This window comes from Ursus arctos, unplaced genomic scaffold, assembly GCF_023065955.2.
Source record: "Ursus arctos isolate Adak ecotype North America unplaced genomic scaffold, UrsArc2.0 scaffold_13, whole genome shotgun sequence".
Lineage (NCBI taxonomy): Eukaryota > Metazoa > Chordata > Mammalia > Carnivora > Ursidae > Ursus > Ursus arctos.
Window position 1 is genome coordinate 43,760,838 of NW_026622797.1, and position 22,608 is coordinate 43,783,445.

A 22,608-nucleotide genomic window follows, 5' to 3' on the forward strand; every position below is an offset into this window, starting at 1 on the left:
CTGATAATCTGCTTTGTCCACAATAGTGGCACCGAACTCGTCACTTAAAATGGTGTCTGTCAGATTTCTCCACTTCAACATTATTGTTTTTCCTTTTATAATTAATATTTTTGAGAGGAAATACTTTTAGACTATGTTAAACCCCACTCCTTATCCCACTTTCACCACTACTTTCACCACCTCTTGATGTGTATTGTCTGAATTATTATTAATATTATTGCCAATGATTTGTAATACCATCATTCCAACTATATGCTTTTTCAGTCTATTGATCTACCTACTTATTTTAGTGTGGACTCATGGATTCCTATTTTATTCAATGCTATAATATATTACTACAATTTATTTTAATGCTCAAATCATCCAAAGTTTGGAAGCTTCAACAGCAGGAGTCCCCTCAAGTGGGTTCTGTGTCCTTTTGATATTTCTCCATTCTTTGAGCACTTATTACTTTCTAGGTTCATCTTATTTTTTCTCAATCCCAGCCCTAGAATCAGCCATTTATCCAAGAATTTTGGTTCCTGTTAATGAAGGGTAGTGTTTAAATACCAAGATTTGGTATGTTCAACTTTTTAGTACATATGTGTCACTACTCCCAGGCCCTTTAAGAGGATACACACATACACAGACACACACACACACATACTTACATATATATTTATTTCTACATCTATCTCTTTATGTTCAAAGCCATGAGTTCACATTGATATCTCCAGTTCTAATCTAATACCACAAGATTATTCTGGCTTTCCTCCTTTCCATATTTGCATCTCCATTCTCTTAGAATAAAAATAAGAAACTGGCTTCTGATCCAGCTAGGCTGTTATCCATCATGTGTTGCTCCAGCCTGCTTGCTATTCCGCTCTAATGGGTGCCATCCTCAAGCTTGAGCCCTGATCCCCCCACTGGACCTGCCAGCCTACCCTCCTCAGATGCTGTCTTTGGACTAGAGCCATAACTCCTTATCAGACCTCTCTTCTTTGTGCCATCTGCTTTGTTTGACCCTACCTAATGGCTTTTTGATAAAAGGAAGTAGTATAATAAGTCTTTTTAAAGAAAAAGATAAAGAAAGTATCTTTTTAAAACAAATTCTCTTACAGTTTTTAACTTCTTTTACAAAAAATACGTTCTTTTTAAAGAGGGTAGCAATAGCCTAGCAAGTGAAATACTAAAACAAGTGAAATACGAAATGTTTTCACTACATGGATTTTCACACAAATTAGTTACTGTAATGAACAATTAACTAGGTTACTGGTTCTGTGGGAGCAGGTACCGAGTTCTATACTTCATTAATAATATGTTGTACAACACTCTAGCAGGTAACAGGCATTCCATATATATCTGTTAAATTAAATCCCTGTCACTCATAAAAAGATGAAAACTAATGAAATACATTCACAAAATGATTAGTTCCAACTAAAGGATGAGATATAAATTTAAAAAGGTCAACTTTTCAGCATTATAGCTGTTCTGAAAAGTGGGATTGATGGCTTTTCAATCCTCTCCAAAGACAGTCACTCTTGAGATATTTACAAGGCCATTACCCTAACTGCTAAATTTAATACACAATCATACAATTATTAAACATAAATCATAGTTACATCAAAAGTTCCACCAATCTTCGACAGACTCCAGAATCAATGACTGCTTGAATTTTATCATTGGGTCCATCAGAAAGATAAGAAAGGGCCCAGCACACATCTGCTAATACATCTGGGTCACTGCTAAACAACAATCGTGACAAGACATTTAAGCAAGGTGAAACCTGGAAGAAAAGAAAAGAGCCAATATTTAACAATTTACTCTATCTAAGACAGGTTTCTTTGGGAAAGTACAGAAACCCATTTTAAAACAAAAATTTAATGCTATAAAAATACCAGAAATTAAAACATTCTATTGTTTTAAAAAATTATGGTCATATATATGAATATGTAACTGATTGTTTCCAATTACTTTTTTAAAAAGATTTATTTATTTATTTTAGAGAAAGAAAGAGAGAGGGGAGAGGGGGCATGAGCTGGGGGAGGGAAAAAGGAAGAGAGAGAGGGGAAGCAGACTCCCCGCTGAGCGGGGAGCCCAACACAGAGCTTGATCTCAGGACCCTGAGATCATGACCAGACCTGAAACCAAGAATCAGACGCTTAACTGACTAAGCACCCAAGCACCCCTCTAATTAATCTTACATTAAATAAGATATGTGGTAAAGTTTTTAAGAGTAATGAAATACATATGTGAGATCCCCTATGTTTAAATCACACACATAACACACCCAAAAAGGCGTAACAAAGCTAAGAGAAGTAAAAATGTTTTAGTTTTGTGTTTAATATCATCATGAAATATGATCTAACTGAAATAAACCTCACCCTACTTATTACATGTACATTACTGGAAACAAATCTAATAATCAATTGAGAAAATCAATTTTCTACAGGTGTAGAAAATACGAAAAGAAATCTGAAGGGTTTTTAAATGAAAGTCACTAATTAACTGTACTTAATGTACTGAAACCCTGAATCTTCAATTACAAAAAAAGAAAAACCACATACATGAAAACAGATTAAAAGATTAAAATCTCTTTAGCATTAGTATTACAACTACTTAGTTGTGAAATGAGCATATCACTTCACCTCTCTGAGACTCAGTTTCCAAATCTGTGAAACAAAAGGCTGAATTAGACAAATTCTATGATCCTTTCTTTCTCAAATCAGACAGACCTAGATTCACTAGCTGTATGACCATGGGCAAATTACCTAACATCTCTGAAAACCAATTTCTTCATTTATAAAACAGGAATAAAACAATACTGTTATACTAGTAAGAATGCATGTAGCATCTTAGAACAGTACCTGACACGTAGTAAGCACGGAGATGTTCGCTCTTTTTATTGCCACGATTAGTATTGATTCTATATTCCTTAAAGCTTTTTTTAAAGCGTTTTTTTTTTTTTAAGATTTTTATTTATTTATTTGACAGGGAGAGAAAGATAGAGGGCATAATCGGGGGGGAGGGGGGCAGTAGGCAGTAGTCTGAGGCAGAGAGAGCCCGATGTGGGACTCGATCCCAGAACCCTGGGATCATGACCTGAGCCAAAGGCAGAGGCTTAATCAACTGAGCTACCCAGGCACCCCAAGTTTTTTTTTTAATCAGCAACCTAAAGTATCCTACAGATAAGAGTTATATACTAAATTTAGATATGCCACAAATAAAGAGTAATGACAGCTTTTTTAAGGTTCTAATACTTGAGATGAATTTTCTCTTTACCTCTATTTTAAAGATTGCCAGTATATAAACTATGAGCATCTGAAAATACCTATCTATCTTCTCTGTGAGGCCTTTCTGTAAGGAAGACCCCAGGGCCCAGGAATAAAAAAAACAGTTCGCTTACAAAATAGATGTGTTTGTAAGTTAGTAAAGCAAATCTGCACAACTGAATTCTTTCCAAATAATCATGCCTTCACCCTTGCCAATGACCTCTTCCTTGAACAGAGAACTGTGAGAATCATTTTTTAAAGCAAATATAAATTTTTGAGTTAAAAAAATCAGCATACTGGTTCATATCTTTTTACTGATTTAAAAAATGAAGCACTACAGATTTCTAGTTTTAAGGGAGCAAAATAAAAACATTTCTGACCCACTGTCTTCTCAGAAACAAGGCAAAGAAGAAAGAAATACAAATCCCATCTCTGAGGAGTGCAGCAGACATCTGTAATCATGCCCATAATATATTGTGGACAGGATTATGAATGAGAGAAAGGTGACACCTCAATGCCTGGAGAGGGAACTACCAATATGAAGAAAGCTAATTTAAAAAAGAAGAAGAAAGCTAATTTATCCTCCAACCATCACCCCAAAGGGCCTCAAGAATCAGAGGTGACAGCTATCAAAGAAGGCACAGAAGAGAAATGGTGCTAAAACAGAAAGAAAGCTTAAAAAGCTAAATGAGAAACATGTTAGACTATAGGTAGGTATCTAATATTCTCAATGCTACCAAAGACTAGAGGTTTATTTTAAGGAGAAACTGAAAAACAAAAAGTGAACTACAGAAACTTAACTTTGGGATATCAGACATAGACAAGTTTGAAATAAAGCACGAGATCAGAAATTACAGAGATTAAGTAAAAGTTTACATACTGACTGATGAAAATCTCTAGTTCTCTTCCAATGCCCAGCTCCCACATCTCCAGTAGTATTATCTACTCTACTGTTCAACCCAATCCATTCACTTTCCACCAGGAGACTAGAAAATCTGTCTCTGGAGACACAGAATGGTCTCAGAAAACATACAGAAATTTTGAGTTCCTCAAAGAAAACATGGTTTTGCTGCCCAATTACTCTATAATGAAGCCCATGAAATGACAAATCTATACACCCACCTCTACACCTATTTTCCATTTCGCTTTTAGTGTCTGCCTCCTAAGTATGTCCAGAGTGCCCAGGATCACCAGTTATATGAGGAGATCGCCCAATAAAAAAGAGACTAAGACAAACAAACCATAAACAAAACAAAAACATACAAAGAAAGAGAGACACCAGAAAAAAGAAAATTTCAAAAAAATTATAAATCCTCAGGTAGATAATTTGCTGGTGCATACAAAAAGCTATAACACCTGTAAAATTCTAGCTAAAGATGAGCAATCAGAGAACAGAAAAAATTCTTGAAAATTATGATTCTGAAAATAAAAATTTCAAAAAAATGTGAATGATAAAAACTCTCACAGAAAGTCACAGAAAATTTACCCAACAAAAGTTTTAAGCCCTATCAATGTGAATTACACTCTAAGTTTGGAATACATAAGTAAACAAAAAGAGACAAAGATTCCTAACTCTAAGGAGTTTATATTTCAGTGAAAGAAAGTTTTTTTGAAAAAATTAATTATGTAATAAATTTTTAAAAATGTATTATGTTAAAAGATGCTAAGAAAAAATTAGAGGTCAGAAAAAATGTGGAGGTCAGTGGCTGGGGTAGTAAGAGATTACATTACTATGTAGGGTAGTCAGAGTGGAGCTCATGGAAAAGGTAACTTATAAGCAAGCACTTTAAGAAGATGGGGGGGGGGTCTGGGTGGCTCAGTCAGTTAAGCAACTGCTTTTGGATCAGGTCATGATCCCAGAGTCCTGGAATCGAGTCCCACATTGGGCTCCTTGCTCAGCGGGGAGTCTGCTTCTCCCTCTGCCCCTCACCCCACTCTCATGCTCTCTCTCTCAAATAAATAAATAAATTAAATATTTTTTAAAAATGAGGGAAGTATATAGATATTAAGCAGATATTAAGCATTAAGTTGTAGGCCAGTGGTTCTCAAAGTGTGGTCCACGGACTCCTGAAGGATTCCTGAAACCTTGAGGGAAGCAATCTTTAATGCCAAAACCATTTTCATAATTCTACTAACACATAATTAGTCTTCTTCATTTTGTTGACATTTGCACTAAAGCTACAAAAGCAATGGTGAATAAAACTCAGCATAAATCAAGGCAGTGGTACCAAAATGTACCACAGATCTTTGTATTCTTTATATTCACATACTTGCAAAGGGGGGGTGGCGGGAGGATGCCTGTTTCATTTAAGAATTACCTGGTAGAAGCAAGCAGTAAAAATTACTCATTTTATTACGTCTCAATTCTTGAATACATGTCTTTTGAATACATTGTGAGATGAAATGGGAAATATGCATACACACAACACACACATATATATACATATAAAATACATTTTAAAAATATGTTTACTGCCTATTTGAGAACCAACTACAAATATTATCATGATACTTCACCCCTAATCCTTCAGCATGTATCTCTTAAGAAAAATGGAATTTCTTTACACTCTTCTAAGACAATGTAATTGTCACATCCAAAAATTTTTTATTGGTACAATAATATCATCTAAGGTCTAAAGCAAATTTAAATATTTTAAATTAAAACTTAATTCCAATCCACGATCTAATCAGTAATTAAACATTGCATTTACTTGTTATATCTCATTAGTATCTTTAAAAAATCAGGTTTATTGAAGTATAAATTACAGTAAAAGTAATTCTTCTTAGATGTACAGTTCTAGTGAGAGTTTTGACAAATACATTCAGTGGTATAGCTACCACCCAATCAAGCTATAGAATATTCCTATCACCTCTAAAACTACCCTTCTGTCCCTTTCAGCAATCACTGATCTGATTTTGTTTCTATAGTTTTGTCTTTTCCAAAATATTATATTAATGAAATCATACAAGATGTAGCATTTGTGTATGGCTTCTTTTGTTTAGCTTAATTCTTGTGAGATTCACTCATGTTGTTACATGTACCAGTAGCTTCTTACTGTTGAGTTATATTCCACCATATGAATGAAACATAATTTGTATATCCATACACCAGCTGATGTTCGTTTGGGCTGTTTCCAATTTCTGGTGATTATGAATAAAGCTCTCATAAACATTTACGTACAGGTCTTTTTGTAGACATACTATGTCCTACTCCCTGGGTAAGTACCATATTGTTAAATGGCACAGTAAGAAACTGCCTTCTTACTAAAGTGTCTGTGCCATTTTACATTTATCAGCAATGTATATGAATTTCAGTTGCTATCCATCTTGTCAGCACTTGGTATTACTAGCTTCTTAGATTTTAACGATTCTAATAGGTGTGTGCCTTTACTGCCTTTTAATCTTAGATAGTTCCTCAGCTTATTTGTGTGCTTTCACACCACTGATGTTCTTCGAGTCCAGCACATTTATTTCACAAACCATTCCTCAATTCTGATTTGTCTTACTTCCCTCATTATTAGATTCAGAGTAGACATTTCCAGCAAGAGTGTTACATAGGTGATGATGCGTCATTTTTAGTCATGTCACATCTAAAGGCATATCATGTCAGTTTTCCCTTTATTAGTAATGTTAAACTTAATCATTTGGTTAAGGTGACTAAAGTCCACTAGAATTCTCAACAGTAAATAAAACTCCCTCCTATCCCCTTTGTAATTAATAAATACTCTGTAGGTCAGTACTTTCCAACAATGTCAATATTCTGTTCCCCAACAATCTTTCACCTAAATGTTTTAGAACGCATTGATAATTCTTGCCTAAATCAATTATTAGCATGGTGGTTGACTTTTCTAATATGAAGTCTTTCTTCTATAAAAAAGAGCTTTCCTTTCCCCATTTTTAGTATTAGGATAGACTCACAGATTCTTTTTTTTTTTCCTAAGATTTTATTTATTTATTTGTCAGAGAGAGAGAGAGCGCACGTGAGCACAAGCAGGTGAAGCGGCAGGTAGAGGGAGAAGCAGAATGAGCAAGGAGCCCATTGTGGGACTCAATCACAGGACCCTGGAATCATGACCTACCCCGAAGGCAGACGCTTAACCAACTGAGCCACCCAGGCATCCCAGATTCTTTTATTCAATGTGTTAAAAGTATTTCCTTTTCTTAATTCATCTTGATCCTCAAACAGTACCAAATTTGGCCAGAGGAACTCCTACCTGAATATACTTTGGAAGTAGAGCCAACAGAATCTACTGATGGAGTGATTGTAGAGAATGAGATAAAAGAGAAAGCAGGTAAAAAATGTTGAAGTACCTCATTTAATAATGGAAGATGGAAATTCTATAACTGATATGAAAGACTGTTGGCATAGAAGGTTCTGAGGGAAAAGAACAGGAATTAGATTTTAAATATGTTAAGTTTAAGACGTCTATTAGCTATCCAAATAAAGATGCTGAGTTTGGAGTTAAAAAGAAGATATGAGCTAAGCATTGAAATCTGTACGTTGCTGGCATGTGGATGACACTTAAAGTCACAGAATGGGTAATAATCAATAAGGAATTGAATGCAGATAAAGATACGAAAAAGCCAAAACTACTCACTTTGTACTCTCACTTTTAGGAGGAAAAAAAGAAGTGGAACTATGAATCTGAGAAGGAGCAATCATTGAGGTAGAAGGAAAACTTAAAAGAGAGTAGTAGCCTGAAAACAAAGTGAAAAAAATTACATAGGAGGAGGAAGTGATCAAATGTGTCATATGAAGGCAAGAGATCAGGTAAGATGAAGACTGAGAAATCACCACTGTGATACAGCAAGTCGTTTAAGATGAGGTCTAATCATTGACCCCTGGATTTCACAATGTGAACACATGTGTGCCCTTAGTGAAAGCAGATTCAGTGCAGTGACTGAGGGAAAATTCTGACTGGAGAGGTTCAACAAGAATGAAAGAGAGAGAGTAGACAATGAGAATAGACAAATGAGGAATTTTGCTATAAAAGGAAGCAAAGAAATGGGGTGGCAATAAACATGGAAGCTAACAGGACTCTCAGGGACTAAGAAAAGATTTAACATGAGAGAAATAACAGTATACTTTTATAGTATTGAGAATGATGTAGGAGAGAGTAAAACAATTACTAATGTTGGAGAGGAAAGGAGTGATGGACTTGGAGCGATGACCCTGAATAGGGAAAACAGAAAGTTATGTAGTATCCAAACAGATGAATTAACTTTATAAAGAAGCATGGCTAAAGTAATTAACAATGACAGGAATGTATAGCAGTACAAATGATGACAAGATGGCAAATGTAGTGACGGTAGTAATCCATGGAAGTTCTCTTCAGAGTGCTTCAATTTTCTCAGTGAAGAAGCAGGGTCATAAATTGACTGAGGATGGAGAAGGAAGTAGAGGTGGGATGGAAGAGAAAACAAGAGTCTCCTAATTGAGAAATCTTTTTTTTGGTCAGCTGTTAAAATAGTATCTATTTGCCATTATAAATGTAAATTGGCCTGAAATTCAGATAACCACATGGCTTCTCAAGATTCATATAACTTCTCAAAGTCCTTAATGTTCCATTAGATGTCTCATAAAAGCAATCGTTTTTAAAAAGGAAGCTTAGAAAAATGTGGTTTAGACTATCAGTTTTATAAATTATAAATTTCAGTATCTTTCAAATAAGCAAATTCTTCAGGAAAAGCATCTCTACAAGAAAAACTTTTTTAAAAGAGTCCTTTATAGTAGATGCTTGTTATTACAAAAATTTAAAAAAATCTTTACTGCTTGTCTATGGCTAAAGAACTCTTAAAAACCATGTAATATAACTGGAACACAAAAAGATCTCAAAATGTGAACAAAAAAAGATCCAATACTGTTTCTAAGCAGAAAAAAAGGGAAAAATGAAATATAGCATTTTAAACTTATTATATATTTACAACTATTATCACATAATTATTATCTCAACATATACACATACAGATGCACGCTATTTTAAAAGCAAAGGGAAAAAAACCTCCAAACTCTTAAATGGAACGTATTTTAAAGAAAGAAATTTAAAATGAAAAGCAATGTATAAACTAAAGTTCACTGAATAAAGACTCAATCAAAATATAGTTATCCCATACTATTTTTAAGAGGTAAAAAAGACAAATTACTGTGACTGCTAAAACCATGAATATATACATATATAATTAGCAAGCCAATTCTACATATGCAAGTCTAAACCTACAAATAGCTGGCGAAGGATTCACCATCAGTTGAATTGATCCTTATTATCTCCTCAAACAAAATATGAACATTTTCTTTCCTTTCAATTCTAGAATAATCATTGCCAAACGATGTTTTTATACATAATGCTTTAAAAAAACAAAAAGGTCATAGAGGAGTACTTGTGTACCACATAAATATTCTTTTCCTTGTACTATACCCAGTTCGAATATTCATCCCTTATCCTTCTACTATTAAAGTGAAAATTATAAAAAAAAAACCTTTTAAACTAAGGCCATTGTTGCAACATTATTTCATAATGCTTCCTTGGGGAGCTATGGTATATAGTTTACTCAAAACTTTTCTAAGATATATGTATCTATTAAACCAAATTTCTGATTAAAATAATAATTTTGGGGGTGCCTGGGTGACTCATTAAGTTAAGCATCTGACTCTTGATTTTGGCTCAGGTCATGATTTCATGGGTCATGAGATCAAGCCCCACATGGTAGGGGGGGGGTCCCATGCTCAGCAGGGAGTCTGCTTGAGATTCTCTCCCTCTGCCCCTCCCCCCGCATGCATGTGTGCCTTTTCTCTTCTCTCTCTCTCTCTCAAATAAACACAAATCTTTAAAAAAAAAAAAGTAATAATTTTGTTCCCCCTTTTATTTTTTTAGCATATTTTAAATGCTTTTAACTATCTTCTTAGTCATATTATGTACTTGTCAATGAACATGGGATAGAATAGGCATGGATGGTTATGGAAAAATTTTATGAACTATGACTGAACCCATAACATGCTATGGGGTGTGGTAAAAGATCAATAGATGATGCTACCAATGAGATTTTAAAGTCATGTTGGTGGTTCAGACGAAATGTGGCTTAAAATCATGCATTTTTCAAACTGCAATGGTGAAAGTATAAATGAGAAGGCATACCAGCTCATGCATCATATTTTTCAATTAGGAATTTATTATTTTTTGCCCCCAGAAACTTAATTACTAAATTCTCACCAGATTTTGAGCTCTTCTTAGTGCCAGAGTCAATGTTCCCCTTTCATTCATAGATACTGAATTCAAAAGAAGTATAATGGCAGCCCAGAAATTTACCTACATTCTATCTTTTTAACATCTCATTGGTAAGAAAATGGAACTAGATTGGAAAGTTATTAATAATCTATACTTTTAGCAGCAGAATATGAGTAGATGGGGAAAAAGATATTCTAAACAGATAAAAAATACACTGGGAAAGCACAAGCCACTGGGGACTAATTACTTTTCCAATTTTATAACTAATAGTGGACCTGGATGAATTACCTTAACCTTTTTGGGGGCTTGAACTTCACTTATAGGAAATAAATGAGAAGAACTAAACTAGAAGATTTCTAAAGTCAACACTAACATAAATAGACATCAAGTGACACTAGCTGCCGAGAGGCAATCATGAGGTAAAGTAAAAGTAGAAGAGAAGTTCCTTTCTATTGTATATCTCTAGACTTTGTACGTGTGCAAATGTTATCTAGTCGATAAAGAAAATAATTACTAAAAAAAGCATAAAGTTCCTTCAATCTCTGAAAGTCTATTATAAGGAGACTTAAAAGTGTATGTACATAGATTCCTTAATTTGTATATTTTAGTCATACCTTACTAAAGTTTGGAGGAGGGTTTTTGCCTCTACATAAATTTGAGAGGGCCCATACAGCATTTCTGGTTGTTGTAAGTCTGTTTGAATTTGTTAATAACCTGCCAAAAAAAAAAAAGAAAAAGAAAGAAAGAAAGAAAAGAAAAAAGAAAATTGTCACTTTACATTCATTTCTTCTTTTTAGCTATTTTATATCATAAAATATAAAAATTCTCAATATATTTTATAACATAGTCAAAGTGGTAAAGTAGGAAAAGGTAATTTAAAAAATCATTATATATATATATATATATATATATATATATATATCTCACCACTGTATTTTTAAAATTCTGAATCTATGATCTGAACAGATCCTTACAAGACATAAAACATGTTCAAAATAAAGGGTATCATGGAATATTGGCTGATTTACTTCTATATACTTTATTTTTTTTAAACCTTGACGGATTTATTGTTTTAAATCACAATATAATGTAACAGATAATATGATTTTGAATATGAAATCTTTCCACTGGGACTTTAGAGGAGCAGAAAAAGGAATGCATAAAGTCTTAGCAAAAGTAGCCTAAGCATTACAAATTAAGGCCAAATTATCTTAGTAAAAAAAAAAAGAAAAAATACCAAATATTGGGTTTGGTGCTTAAATAAAATTATTTCTATATACTTTAAAAAGAGTATTAGATTACATTTTTTTAAACCATGAAAAAAATATGTTTCAGGAAGCAAGGAATACAGGGTCAGATTGAATGAAGATCAGCTACTGAGAAGAGATGTTTGTTTTGAACAGATTGTCAGTATTTTTGATCTGTAACCTGTTACAAGTATAGAGAAACTAGATTTTTAAAAAATCCCTATTCTGTAGTGACCTCAGCAAAAATAGTGGAGACAGTAACTCTGGCAGCCTGTCCCCTCCTAGAAACAACCAAAAAAACTTGGAAACTTTGTCAGGATCAACTATATCCGAACTCTTGAAGATAGTAAAAAACTTATAGTCACCAAGAAAACTTTTAACTAAGAAAGGGCTACAATGTGGTAAGAGAGATTTCAGGCAGTATAATTTACCCTTGACTAACTCCCTCCCAAGTCTGGCAGCAGTCTTGAAGAAGAAAGCCAGAATTTCCACTGTGAATTCCTAGTTCCAAAAAGGAGCTAAGGAGACATATTTCCAAGGAATTGTGTTTGTTTGACCTATGTGGGTGCTGCCTGAAGGACTGATGCAAGGGGCCTGCCTTTGTTTTGTCTAACTGGGAACTCTTTCATTAAGATCAACAGATAAATTCTCATCAAAAACCATGGAGAACAGAAGGCAACAAGATTATATTTAAACTGCTAAAAGAAAGAGCTGTCATTTAAGAATTCTATATCCTGCAAAGCTATCCTTCAAAATATCAAAGAGAAAGTAAAAGATTCCCAGAAAAACAAAAGCAGAAAAACTCATCACCAGTAGAACTGCTTTACTAGAGCAACTAAAAGGAGTCCTTTAGGCTGAAGTGAAAGGACAATAAACAACAACTCAAAACCAGAAGAAAAAACAAACAACACTGCTAAAAATAAGTATACAGATAAATATAAAAGGTGGTAATTTCGATTTGTAATTTTTCTTTTTTTCTATATGACTTAAAAGACAAATACATAAAACAATAATTATAGATCTATTTTAATTGGCATACAACGTATAATGTTATTTTTGCCAAAACTTAAACTAGGGATAGGACAGAGATATACAGGAGTAGATTTTTTTCATAATATTGCAACTAAATTGGTTTTAATTCAAACAAGGTTACTGCAAGTTTAAGATGTTAACTGTACTCCTGGGACTGATCATTAAGAAAATAACTAAAAAATATACAGAAAAAGGAAATGAGAAGGGAATCAATACCATATCTTACCCCAAAAAATCAAACACAAAAGAAGGCAATAAGGAATTAAGAAACAAAAAGGAAATAAAACATACAGAAACCAACAAAATGGCAGAAGTCCTTCCTTGTCAGTATTTCTACTGAATGTAAATGGATCAAATTTTTGAATTAAAGGCAGTGACTGGCAGAACACATTTTTTAAAAACCCCAAGATAAACAAACAACAATCTATGAGCCATCTATAATGCACTCTACAAGATACTCACTTTACTTTTTCCTAAAGATCTATATATTTTAGAGAGAGGGAGAGAGCATGTGCAAGAGCAGGGAAGGGGTAGAGAGAAAGGGAAAGAATCTCAAGCAGATTCCCCGTTGAGCACGGAGCCCCACATGGGGCTCAATCTCACAACCCATGAGATTATGACCTGAGCTGAAACCAGTAGTCAGATGCTTAACCGACGGAGCCACCCAGGCACCCCTACAAGATACTCACTTTAGATATGAAGACAAATAGGCTGAAAGTGAAAGGATGGAAAAAGACATTCCATGCAAATAATAACCCAAAGAGAGCCAGGGGTAGTTACAGTAGTATCAGACAAATAGACTTCAAGTCAAAAATTATTTTAAAAGACAAAGAGGAACATTATATATTGATAAAAAAGTCAACCCATCACGAAGCTCTAACACTCATAAACTTAGAAGATGTAACAATACAGCAAAAATACAAAGCAAAAATTGACAGACCTGAAGGGAGAAAAACAATTGTACAATCATAGTTAGAAACTTTAATACACTGTTTTTAGTAATGGACAGAATACCTAGATAGAATATCAGTAAGAAGAAAAAGAGGACTTCAACAATGCTATAAACCAACTAAATATAAAAGACACCTATACAACATTCAACTCAGTAACAGGAGAATATATATTCTCAAGTGCACATTAAACATTCTCCAGGATATATTGTATATTAGATCATAGAGCAAATCTGATATATTTTAAAAGACTGAAATCACACAAAGTATCTTCTCTGACCACCATGAAACTAAAAATCACTAACGGAAGAAAAACTGGAACATTCACAAATATGTGGGAATTAAAAAAACATACTCCTAACCAATGGGTAAAAACAAAAAACACCCCCAAAAATGAGGAAATTAGGAAATATTTTAAAATAAATGAAAATGAAAACAAACATATTTAAACTTAATGGGATACAGTGAAAGCAATGCTCAGAGAAAAATTTATAGCTGTAGAAACCTACATTAAGGAAAGAAGATCTCAAATCAATAGCTCAAACTTCCATCTTAAGAAACTACAGAAATTAGAGCAAACTCAACCAAAAGCTAGCAGAAGGAAGGAAATAAGAAAGAGCAGAAGAGTAAATGAAATAAAGAATAGAAAAACACTAGAGAAAATGAACTAAACCAAAAGTTGATTCTTTGGGGAAAAAAATTAACAAAATTAATACCTTTACTTAGACTGACAAAGGAAAAGGGACTCAAAATTAAGAATGGAAGTGGGGAGGGGCAGGCACCTGGGTGACTCAGTTGGTTGAGCGTCTGACTCTTGATTTTGGCTCCGGTCATGACTGTGGGGTCATGGGGTTGAGCCCCACATTGGGCTCTGCATTCAGTCTGCTTGTCCCTTTCCTTCTGTTACCCTCTCCCACCCCCGGAATAAGCACAGGTACACACGTGCGTTTTCTCTCTCTCAAATAAATAAATAAATAAATAAAATCTTCAAAAAAAAAAAAGAATTAAAGTGGGGCTGTTACTACTGATCTTCTAGAAATAAGAATATAAGTATAAAAGAATACTATGAGCAATAGTAAGCCAACAAATTGAATAACCCAGAAGAAATGAAAAACTAGAAACACAAAAACTACCAAACTGATTCACAAAGACACAGAAAATCTGAATAGGCCTACAACAATTAAAGATATTGATCAATAATCAAAAACCTCACAATAAAGAAGAGTCCAGCACAAGATGGCTTCACTGGTAAATTCTACCAAACATGAGAAGAACTGAATCCTTCTCAACCTCTCCCAAGAGATAGAAGAGAACATTTCCTAACCTGTTTTATGAGCCAGCATTACCCCAATACCAAAGCCAAAGACATCACAAGTACAGACCAGTATTTCTAATAAATGCACATGGCAAAAATCTTCAACAGAATTCTAGGAAATTGAATCAAGCAACATATTAAAAGGGTTATATACTATGACCTAATGGAATTTACCCCAGGAAGGCAAAGATAATTCAATGTACAAATAATAAATAATATAATACACATTAACAGAATGAAGGGAAAAAGAACCCCAAAAACCATGTGATCCTGTCAACTGATGCAAAAAAAGCATTTAACAGAACCCAACACTCTTTCATAATAAAAACACTCAACAAACTAGGAGTAGGAGCAAACTACCTCAACATGATAAAGAACATTTATGAAAAATTCACAGCTAACAACATACTCAATGGTGAGAGTAAAAGCTTTCACTCAAGATCAGAAACAAACAGAACAAACCTTCTTTTGCCCTGTTATGCAACACTGTACTAGAAGCTCTAGCCAGAGCAATTAGGTAGGAAAAGGAATAAAGGCATCCAAATTAGAAACCAGTAACTGAAACTATTACTATTCACAGATGACATGATCTTGGATAGAGAAATCCAACAAAATCCATAACAAAGCCCCACTAGTGCTAATAAATGAATTCAACAAAGGTGCAGGCTACAAGATTAAAACACAAAAACCAACTGTATGTCTATACATTACCAATGAACAAGTCAAAAAAAATTTCATCTAAAATAGCATCAAAAAGAATAAAATACTTAGGAATAAATTTAACCAATTCTGTACACTGAAAACTAATTCATATGGAATTGCAAGGAGCCCTGAATAGCTAAAACAATCTTTTTTTAAAAGGATTTTTAAAAAAGATTTATTTATTTGAGAGAAAGAGAGACAGCACGCACAGCAGGGGGAGGAGCAGAAGGGGAAGGCGAGGGAGAGAGAGGGAAAGAATCTCAAGCAGACTCGCACTGAGCACACAGCCCGACACAAGGCTCGATTTCAAAACCCATGACATCATGACCTGAGCTGAAATCAAGAGTCGGACACTTAACTGACTGAGCTTCCCAGGCACCCTAATAGCTAAAACAATCTTGACCAAAAAAAGAAAACTGAAGGACTCACATATTCTGATTTCAAAATTTACCACGAAGCTACTGTAATCAAAACAATATGGTACCATTCAATAAGGAAAGAATACTCTTTTCAACAAATTATGCTGTGATAAGCAAATGCCCTCGCATCATATAAAAAAATTAACTCAAAATGCATCAAAGATGCAAATGTAAGCGCTAAGACTATAAGACTCTTCGACGAAGGCTCTTTGACTCTTTGATGAAAACATAAGGGCAAATATTCATGACCTTAGATTTGGCAATGGTTTCTCACATACAATACCAAAAGCATAAGCAACAAAAGGAAAAAAATATATAAATTGGATGTCATCAAAATTAAAAACTTTTGTGACTCAATGGACAATATCAAGAGTGAAGACAACCCAGAAAATGCAAAAAAAAAAATTGTAAATCATTAATCTGATAAGAATGTATTCAGAATATATGAAGAATTCTTACAACACAGCAACAAAGGACAAGTAACTGAATTAAAAATTATTCAAAAGACTTAACAGACATTTCTCCAAAGAAGATATAGACATAGCCAACAAACCTATGAAAAGATGTTCAATATAAATCAAAGCAAAATGAGATAACACCTCACACCTACTAGGGTGGCTTAAATCAGAATAACATATTAACAAGCGCTGATGAGAATGTGGGAAAAGTGAAACTCTCATACATTGCTGGTGGGAATGTAAAATGGTGCTGCTGCTATGGAAAATAGTTTGGTGGTTCCCAAAAAGTTAAAGATAGAGTTACCATATGACTCAGTAATTCTATTCATTGGTATATACCTAAAAAGAATTAAAAACTACTGTTCAAACAAAATCTTGTATATGAATGTTCAGAGGAATACTATGTAATCAACAGATGGAAAATAAATGACCATCAACTGATGAATGGGTGAATAAAATGTGGTACATCCATACAACAGAATGTTATTAGGCCTTAATAATGACGTACTGATACATGTTATAGTATAGATGAACCTTGAAAACAATATGCTCAGTGAAAGAAGCCAGATACAAAAGGTCACACAACATATGATTCCATTTATATGAAATATCCAGAATAGGCAAATCCATAGACAGCAGATTAGTGGTTTCCAAGAGCTGGGGCCAGGAGAAAATGGGACATGACAGCTTAATAGGTATTGGGGTTTCTGTTTGGAGTGTTAAAAGTTCTGGAACTAGACAGTGGTGATAGGTACAAAATACTGTTTAATGCCAGTGAACTGTGCATTTTAAAATAATTAAAATGATAAATTTTGTTATGTATATCTTACCATATACAAAAAAAATCTGCTCTACAGATTTTCCTATAGTCTTTAAAGCCTCCTAAAACCATAACTCATTTAGAAATAAAATAATTACACTGACTTTCTGTATCAGGGGTTGAGAAACTTTTTCAGTAAATATTTTAGGCTTTGCAGGTGTTTCTTGGCAGCAACTGTTCAACTCTGCTGATGTAGCATGAAAGCAACCGTAGCATTAAGTGAGCAAAGGGGAGCGATTGTGTTCCAATAAAACTTAATTTACAAAACGGAAGCAGGCCAGATTTGGCTTGAGGCCTATAGTTGGCCAAGCTGTGTTGTATACTACTCTTCTTTATCTGTATTAATGAGGTTATTATATAAATTAAAATCAAATTAAATTAAAATAACAAATGTGTCAGTATATGAAATCCACAGTAGTGGAAGATTTACATTTGCTGAGAGACTTACGTTTACTGCAAATCAAATGAAGTAGAATGAAACAAATTAAAATTCACTCAAACTGAATTGATAAAACCATATATTAATAGAAGTTGTGCATTTACTTAATAACTAAAATGTGAATTTCAATGTGAACAACAGGTAATCCATAATCTTAATAAAAGCCAGTAACTCTCTTCCTTTTGCCCAACTAAAGTGAGAGCATCTGGTAGCTAAGTTGACATAATTTCTTTTTTACTACTTTTCTCAATTTTTTAATGAAACTTTCAAACTTTCTGTTTAAGCCTATTCATTTTCTGAAATTTATTATATTTATAACTGGCACTACATAGCTAGGTACTTTTTCTCCATTAGAGCTTTATTTTTTAGTTTGGTTTCTTTGGTCATGATTAAAAGCTCTTTAGAACATTTAAAGGAATTAGAACTAAGAAATGCTTACTTACTATTTCAGAAACCATGACCAACTTGCGATATTAACAAATAAGAAAATGAGACAAAAAGCAAAAGTAAAAGGAAACAAAGTGCTCGGTGAATCTATGAACCATATAATCAGGACAGAAAAATCTCAAATTGAAAATTCAAGAGATACTTTTAATAATATGAATTTCAAAATAATTCTGATATTGAACTCTAAATCAGTATTTTCCGTTATAGCTCAGCTAAATTCTCACATACTTTGGAACATTAACTTTGAATAAGTCCAAAGTTAATGACATTATAGCAAGCGGTTCAGTGGCCTGCACATAGTTAAATATTCAATGTTAGTTGAGTGAAATGCTGTGAAATCACTCCGTCCGTGGAAAGTTATTCTCTCTAAAAGAATAAAATATCTTTTGCAAACTTCCTTTCAATTCTTCAGCTTGGAGAGGATGGCTAATACCACAGGAATGATAAAATTTTTCCTTTTTACCATCTCCTCCATTTTTTTCTTTTCACCACTTGCCAGTGGCATCTAGCCTAAAAAAAAAGATCCTCTTACTGAATGATAACCAAGATGAATAAAGGAATCTACATTCCTAATAATTTTATGTAATTTCTGTAAAGGTCCTTACATTATAGAGTAATTGCTTTTTTAAGAAGTATGTAAGGTATTTGAAAAAGAAACTACTAGATAACTCATTTAATTCTAATTCTGAAAGAAAAATCTCTTATGATATTTGTTCTCTGAACATTTCAACATCAAATATAAAAACTGATATCCTAAATACATCATCTGTTCATGTACTAAGGATTCCCTTCTTTAGTAAAACTTAAATTTTTATTGTACTAAAACTACTACATATCCTTAATTTTGTAGAATTATTATTTCAGCACAGTAAGCATCAAGTACACAATAAACACTGTTAAGTATGGCTTAAGAAAATATAAAAGACAGAAATGAGAAAATTGGAAATTTTTTTTCTTGCTTTACTTACTTTTAAGCGATTGCTCTTGAAGATACCAAATTTATAAGCATCACTGAAGAACATAACTGTGCATGTAGAAATATAGTATAGAATATAGTTTTATTTTCTAAAACTAGTATTAATTTAATTGTGATGAAGTACTTACTCTAAAAGAGGTGGAAGTATCTCACAATTCAAAACAAAATCTCTGCATTCTGCATTGTCACCAGCAATATTACCAAGTGCCCAAACGGCCTTAGAAAAATGAGAAAAAAATACTGTTACAATATCTTAAATAAGATGCTCTCTCTTAAGAATGAGATTTTAGTACAAAATGAACAAAGTAATAGTTTCCAAGATATTAAAGAAAAGCTAAAACATGCTAGCAGGACAGTAAAGAAAGTTAAAAAGTACCATTTACTAATATTTTTAACCAACTGAAGGATGGGGTATTAAAATTTTTTCATTACATACTAGTGAAATGTTTATTTTGTTCAACAACGAGACAGTCTGTCTACTCCGAATCTACACGGAGAGACAAAATATAATTTAGTGAATTTTGCAATTACCTATACTAGAGGTTTGCTCCTATGCCAAGGAATCCACTCACTGGGAAGGGACTAATTTGTAAAAGAACGGAAGGAGAGACAAGATAAAGAAAAGTGAAGTCAAGCTACTACAAGAATTAGCTTGGATTGATCTCTGAAAATAAGTTTAGAATTAGTCCAGGTTCATTATAATTTTTTAAATAATTAAAGTAGAAGATCAAATTATTCACATTAAATTTCAATTAAGTAACAAATAATGCAAATGCAAATTATCATTTCATTATATTCTCACTTCAAATGTTTCAAATAAGTGCAAAAGTAGACACAAGTTACTTTTTTTAATTGGGAAAATTTTAACATTTAAAACATGAGTTAATATTTTCAACATCTACTCTAAGCCTAAGTTTATTTTCTATTTTTTAAGAAAAATCTTTTACAAGACAGGCGCCTTAACCAACTAAGTCACAGAGCCACCTTAAGAAAAATCTTATGAAGTATTGACATTTTTCACCCTGTGAAGTCTAATATTCTGTTGGTGGGGAAATTAGTATATATAACTTCTTTGGAGGTCAACATTGAAATACATAATAAAAACTTGAAAAATTTTTCTTTTACCAGGGTTAAGTCATTTTTCCTAATGAAATAATCAAGATACACATAGATTGATAATGATGTTCATCGTAATATTAATAAGCTAGAAATAACTCTAATAAATAATAAGAGGAAAAGATAACAAATTATCATTCATACCTGACTAGATAATGAGTAATCAGTAAAAGTTTCTTGGAAGAATAATTAATGCCATTAGAAAAGGCTCCCAATATTAATTAAGTGGGGGGAGGGGGAAAGTGTGTGTGTGTATATACACACACATGTATATATATATATATAACTAAACAGATGAATAGAATGGTAGAGCAACAGATCAATTTGCCATAAGAATAGTTCAAAACAAAAATACCAAAACATTTTATTTTCTTTCGTTGGTACAAAGTATATGTGATTAAATTTTCCCTCTTATAACAACTCTGAGAATTTATAATGTCTATTATAAACAGTTCCATTAAAAATAATGTGATATTTTAAAAAGAAACAACAAAATAATATATGTACATGCAAAGAATAAGGAGTCAGACCAGCCCAGGTTTAAAACTTGGTTCAGCCATTCACTGTGACTTTGGGTAAATTACTAACTTTTCTGAGTCTCAGTATGCTCTTTAAAAGCAGGAGTAGTAATTTCTGATATCTGAGATCACACTTACAGAGAACCCAGGATTATGCCTGAGACAGTTCATTCTGGCTTCCTTCTAATCTGACACGGAAGAGAAATTAATATTTTAATAAATGTAATGCACATGCAACTCTCAAGAGAACATTAAAATCTAGTAAATATAACCATTCTAATTAGAAACATACCTGCTCTTGCACATCTTCATGCTCTGAATTAAGAAGTTTGATAAAAATTGGAACAGCCCCAGTTTCAATCACTACCTTGGTATGCAGAAAAGTTCCAGATGCTATATTAGTTAATGCCCATGCAGCTTCAAACTAAGGAAAAACAAAGGTAGAATAAATGAAAGTATCAAAGAAATGTTAGAAAGAAAGGGAAGAATAGCAGGAGTAAAGTTAGTTGTACAAGCCTGAAAGACTGATTTATGATTAATAAGATTAATCATATTTCATAAATAAAAACCCTCAGTTTTAAAAAAAGGACTCAATTTGGAAAAATAAAAACTGAGAAGCATATAATGAAACTTTTCAAAATCATGAACAATAAATGAACACCTCTGAAATTATATTTCACAGAACTCCTAATGCTTACTATTTAGAGAGCCAGGTGTCCTAAAGCAAGCAGTTCAAAAATAAATGAGACACTACTTAATAGAGCAATAGTACATTAATGGAACCTAGAATCCTAAAAGGTACTTTTGTTTCCTTGGGGATGAATCATCTAGTTTCAGCCTCCTCATTTAAGAAATTAAGAAAATTAGAAGTCCAGAGACTTAGATGATCTGCTCAAAGTCAAAGAGTTCACTATTAGCAGAGCCACAGGCAGGACTTGTATTCCTGTAAGCAGCAGAACCTCTGAAAAGTCACTCATATCAATTCTACTTAAATTTAGATATATCTAAATATGATGGATTTGTAACAGAAGAAACAGAAAATTCAACCCATGGCTCCCAAATAATAACTAGCAAATTACTGAAAATGATCTACGAATCCACAGGCAAACTAAGGAGTGACTATAACTTTAAAAATATTTGGTACAGACAACTTTTCACATGAAAGGTACATATCACTATGATTAATAAAATAAAAACACATCCAAAAGCATTACTGAAAGGCACGAAAAGCAGTTACTATTATGTGTAAGACTAAATTTTTAAGGAAGGAATTTATGTTGAAAAAAAAGAAAAAGACCATAGTACTAACCAATTATAAAGAAACAAACTAAAGGACAATTAAAAGGTTACACCATAAAATTCTCCTAGGTATCCCCAGGAGAAAGCATTAGAGAAGAGTGGTGAATTCACAAGCTGACAAAACATAATTAACAATAAAAGGAGTGATATGAGTAAGTGGGGAACTGCAGCAAACTAGAGAACATGACTATGATTTTTCTAAAAAGAAAGGAAAAAAAAGAAGTAACTTTCTAAAAAGCAGGGGGCACAACTCCTATTCAGCCCCACTAGATCTTTACTGTGTGGCAGTAATGCCAACTCCTCTGATTTGTCAACAGAAGCCAAAAATCTAGATTTTCATATGAATTTCTCCAATATTTTAAAGGCCAATATCTAATTCACATTTTTAAAACATAT

The 22,608-nt window shown here is 33.1% G+C and overlaps 1 protein-coding gene across 4 annotated transcripts in view; it reads right to left on the reverse strand.

Annotated features, from left to right (window-relative positions):
* Positions 1-22,608, reverse strand: part of KPNA5 (karyopherin subunit alpha 5) — a 44,771-nt gene that overhangs the window by 12,219 nt on the left and 9,944 nt on the right. For all 4 annotated transcript variants that reach the window (XM_026489251.4, XM_057311123.1, XM_044380343.3 and 1 more), the window contains exons 6-9: positions 21,206-21,337; positions 19,408-19,496; positions 11,089-11,188; positions 1,602-1,765 (exon numbers count right to left, since the gene is read on the reverse strand). In XM_026489251.4, coding sequence (XP_026345036.1) covers positions 1,602-1,765; positions 11,089-11,188; positions 19,408-19,496; positions 21,206-21,337 — 485 coding nt within the window. The remainder of the gene's footprint in view (positions 1-1,601; positions 1,766-11,088; positions 11,189-19,407; positions 19,497-21,205; positions 21,338-22,608) is intronic.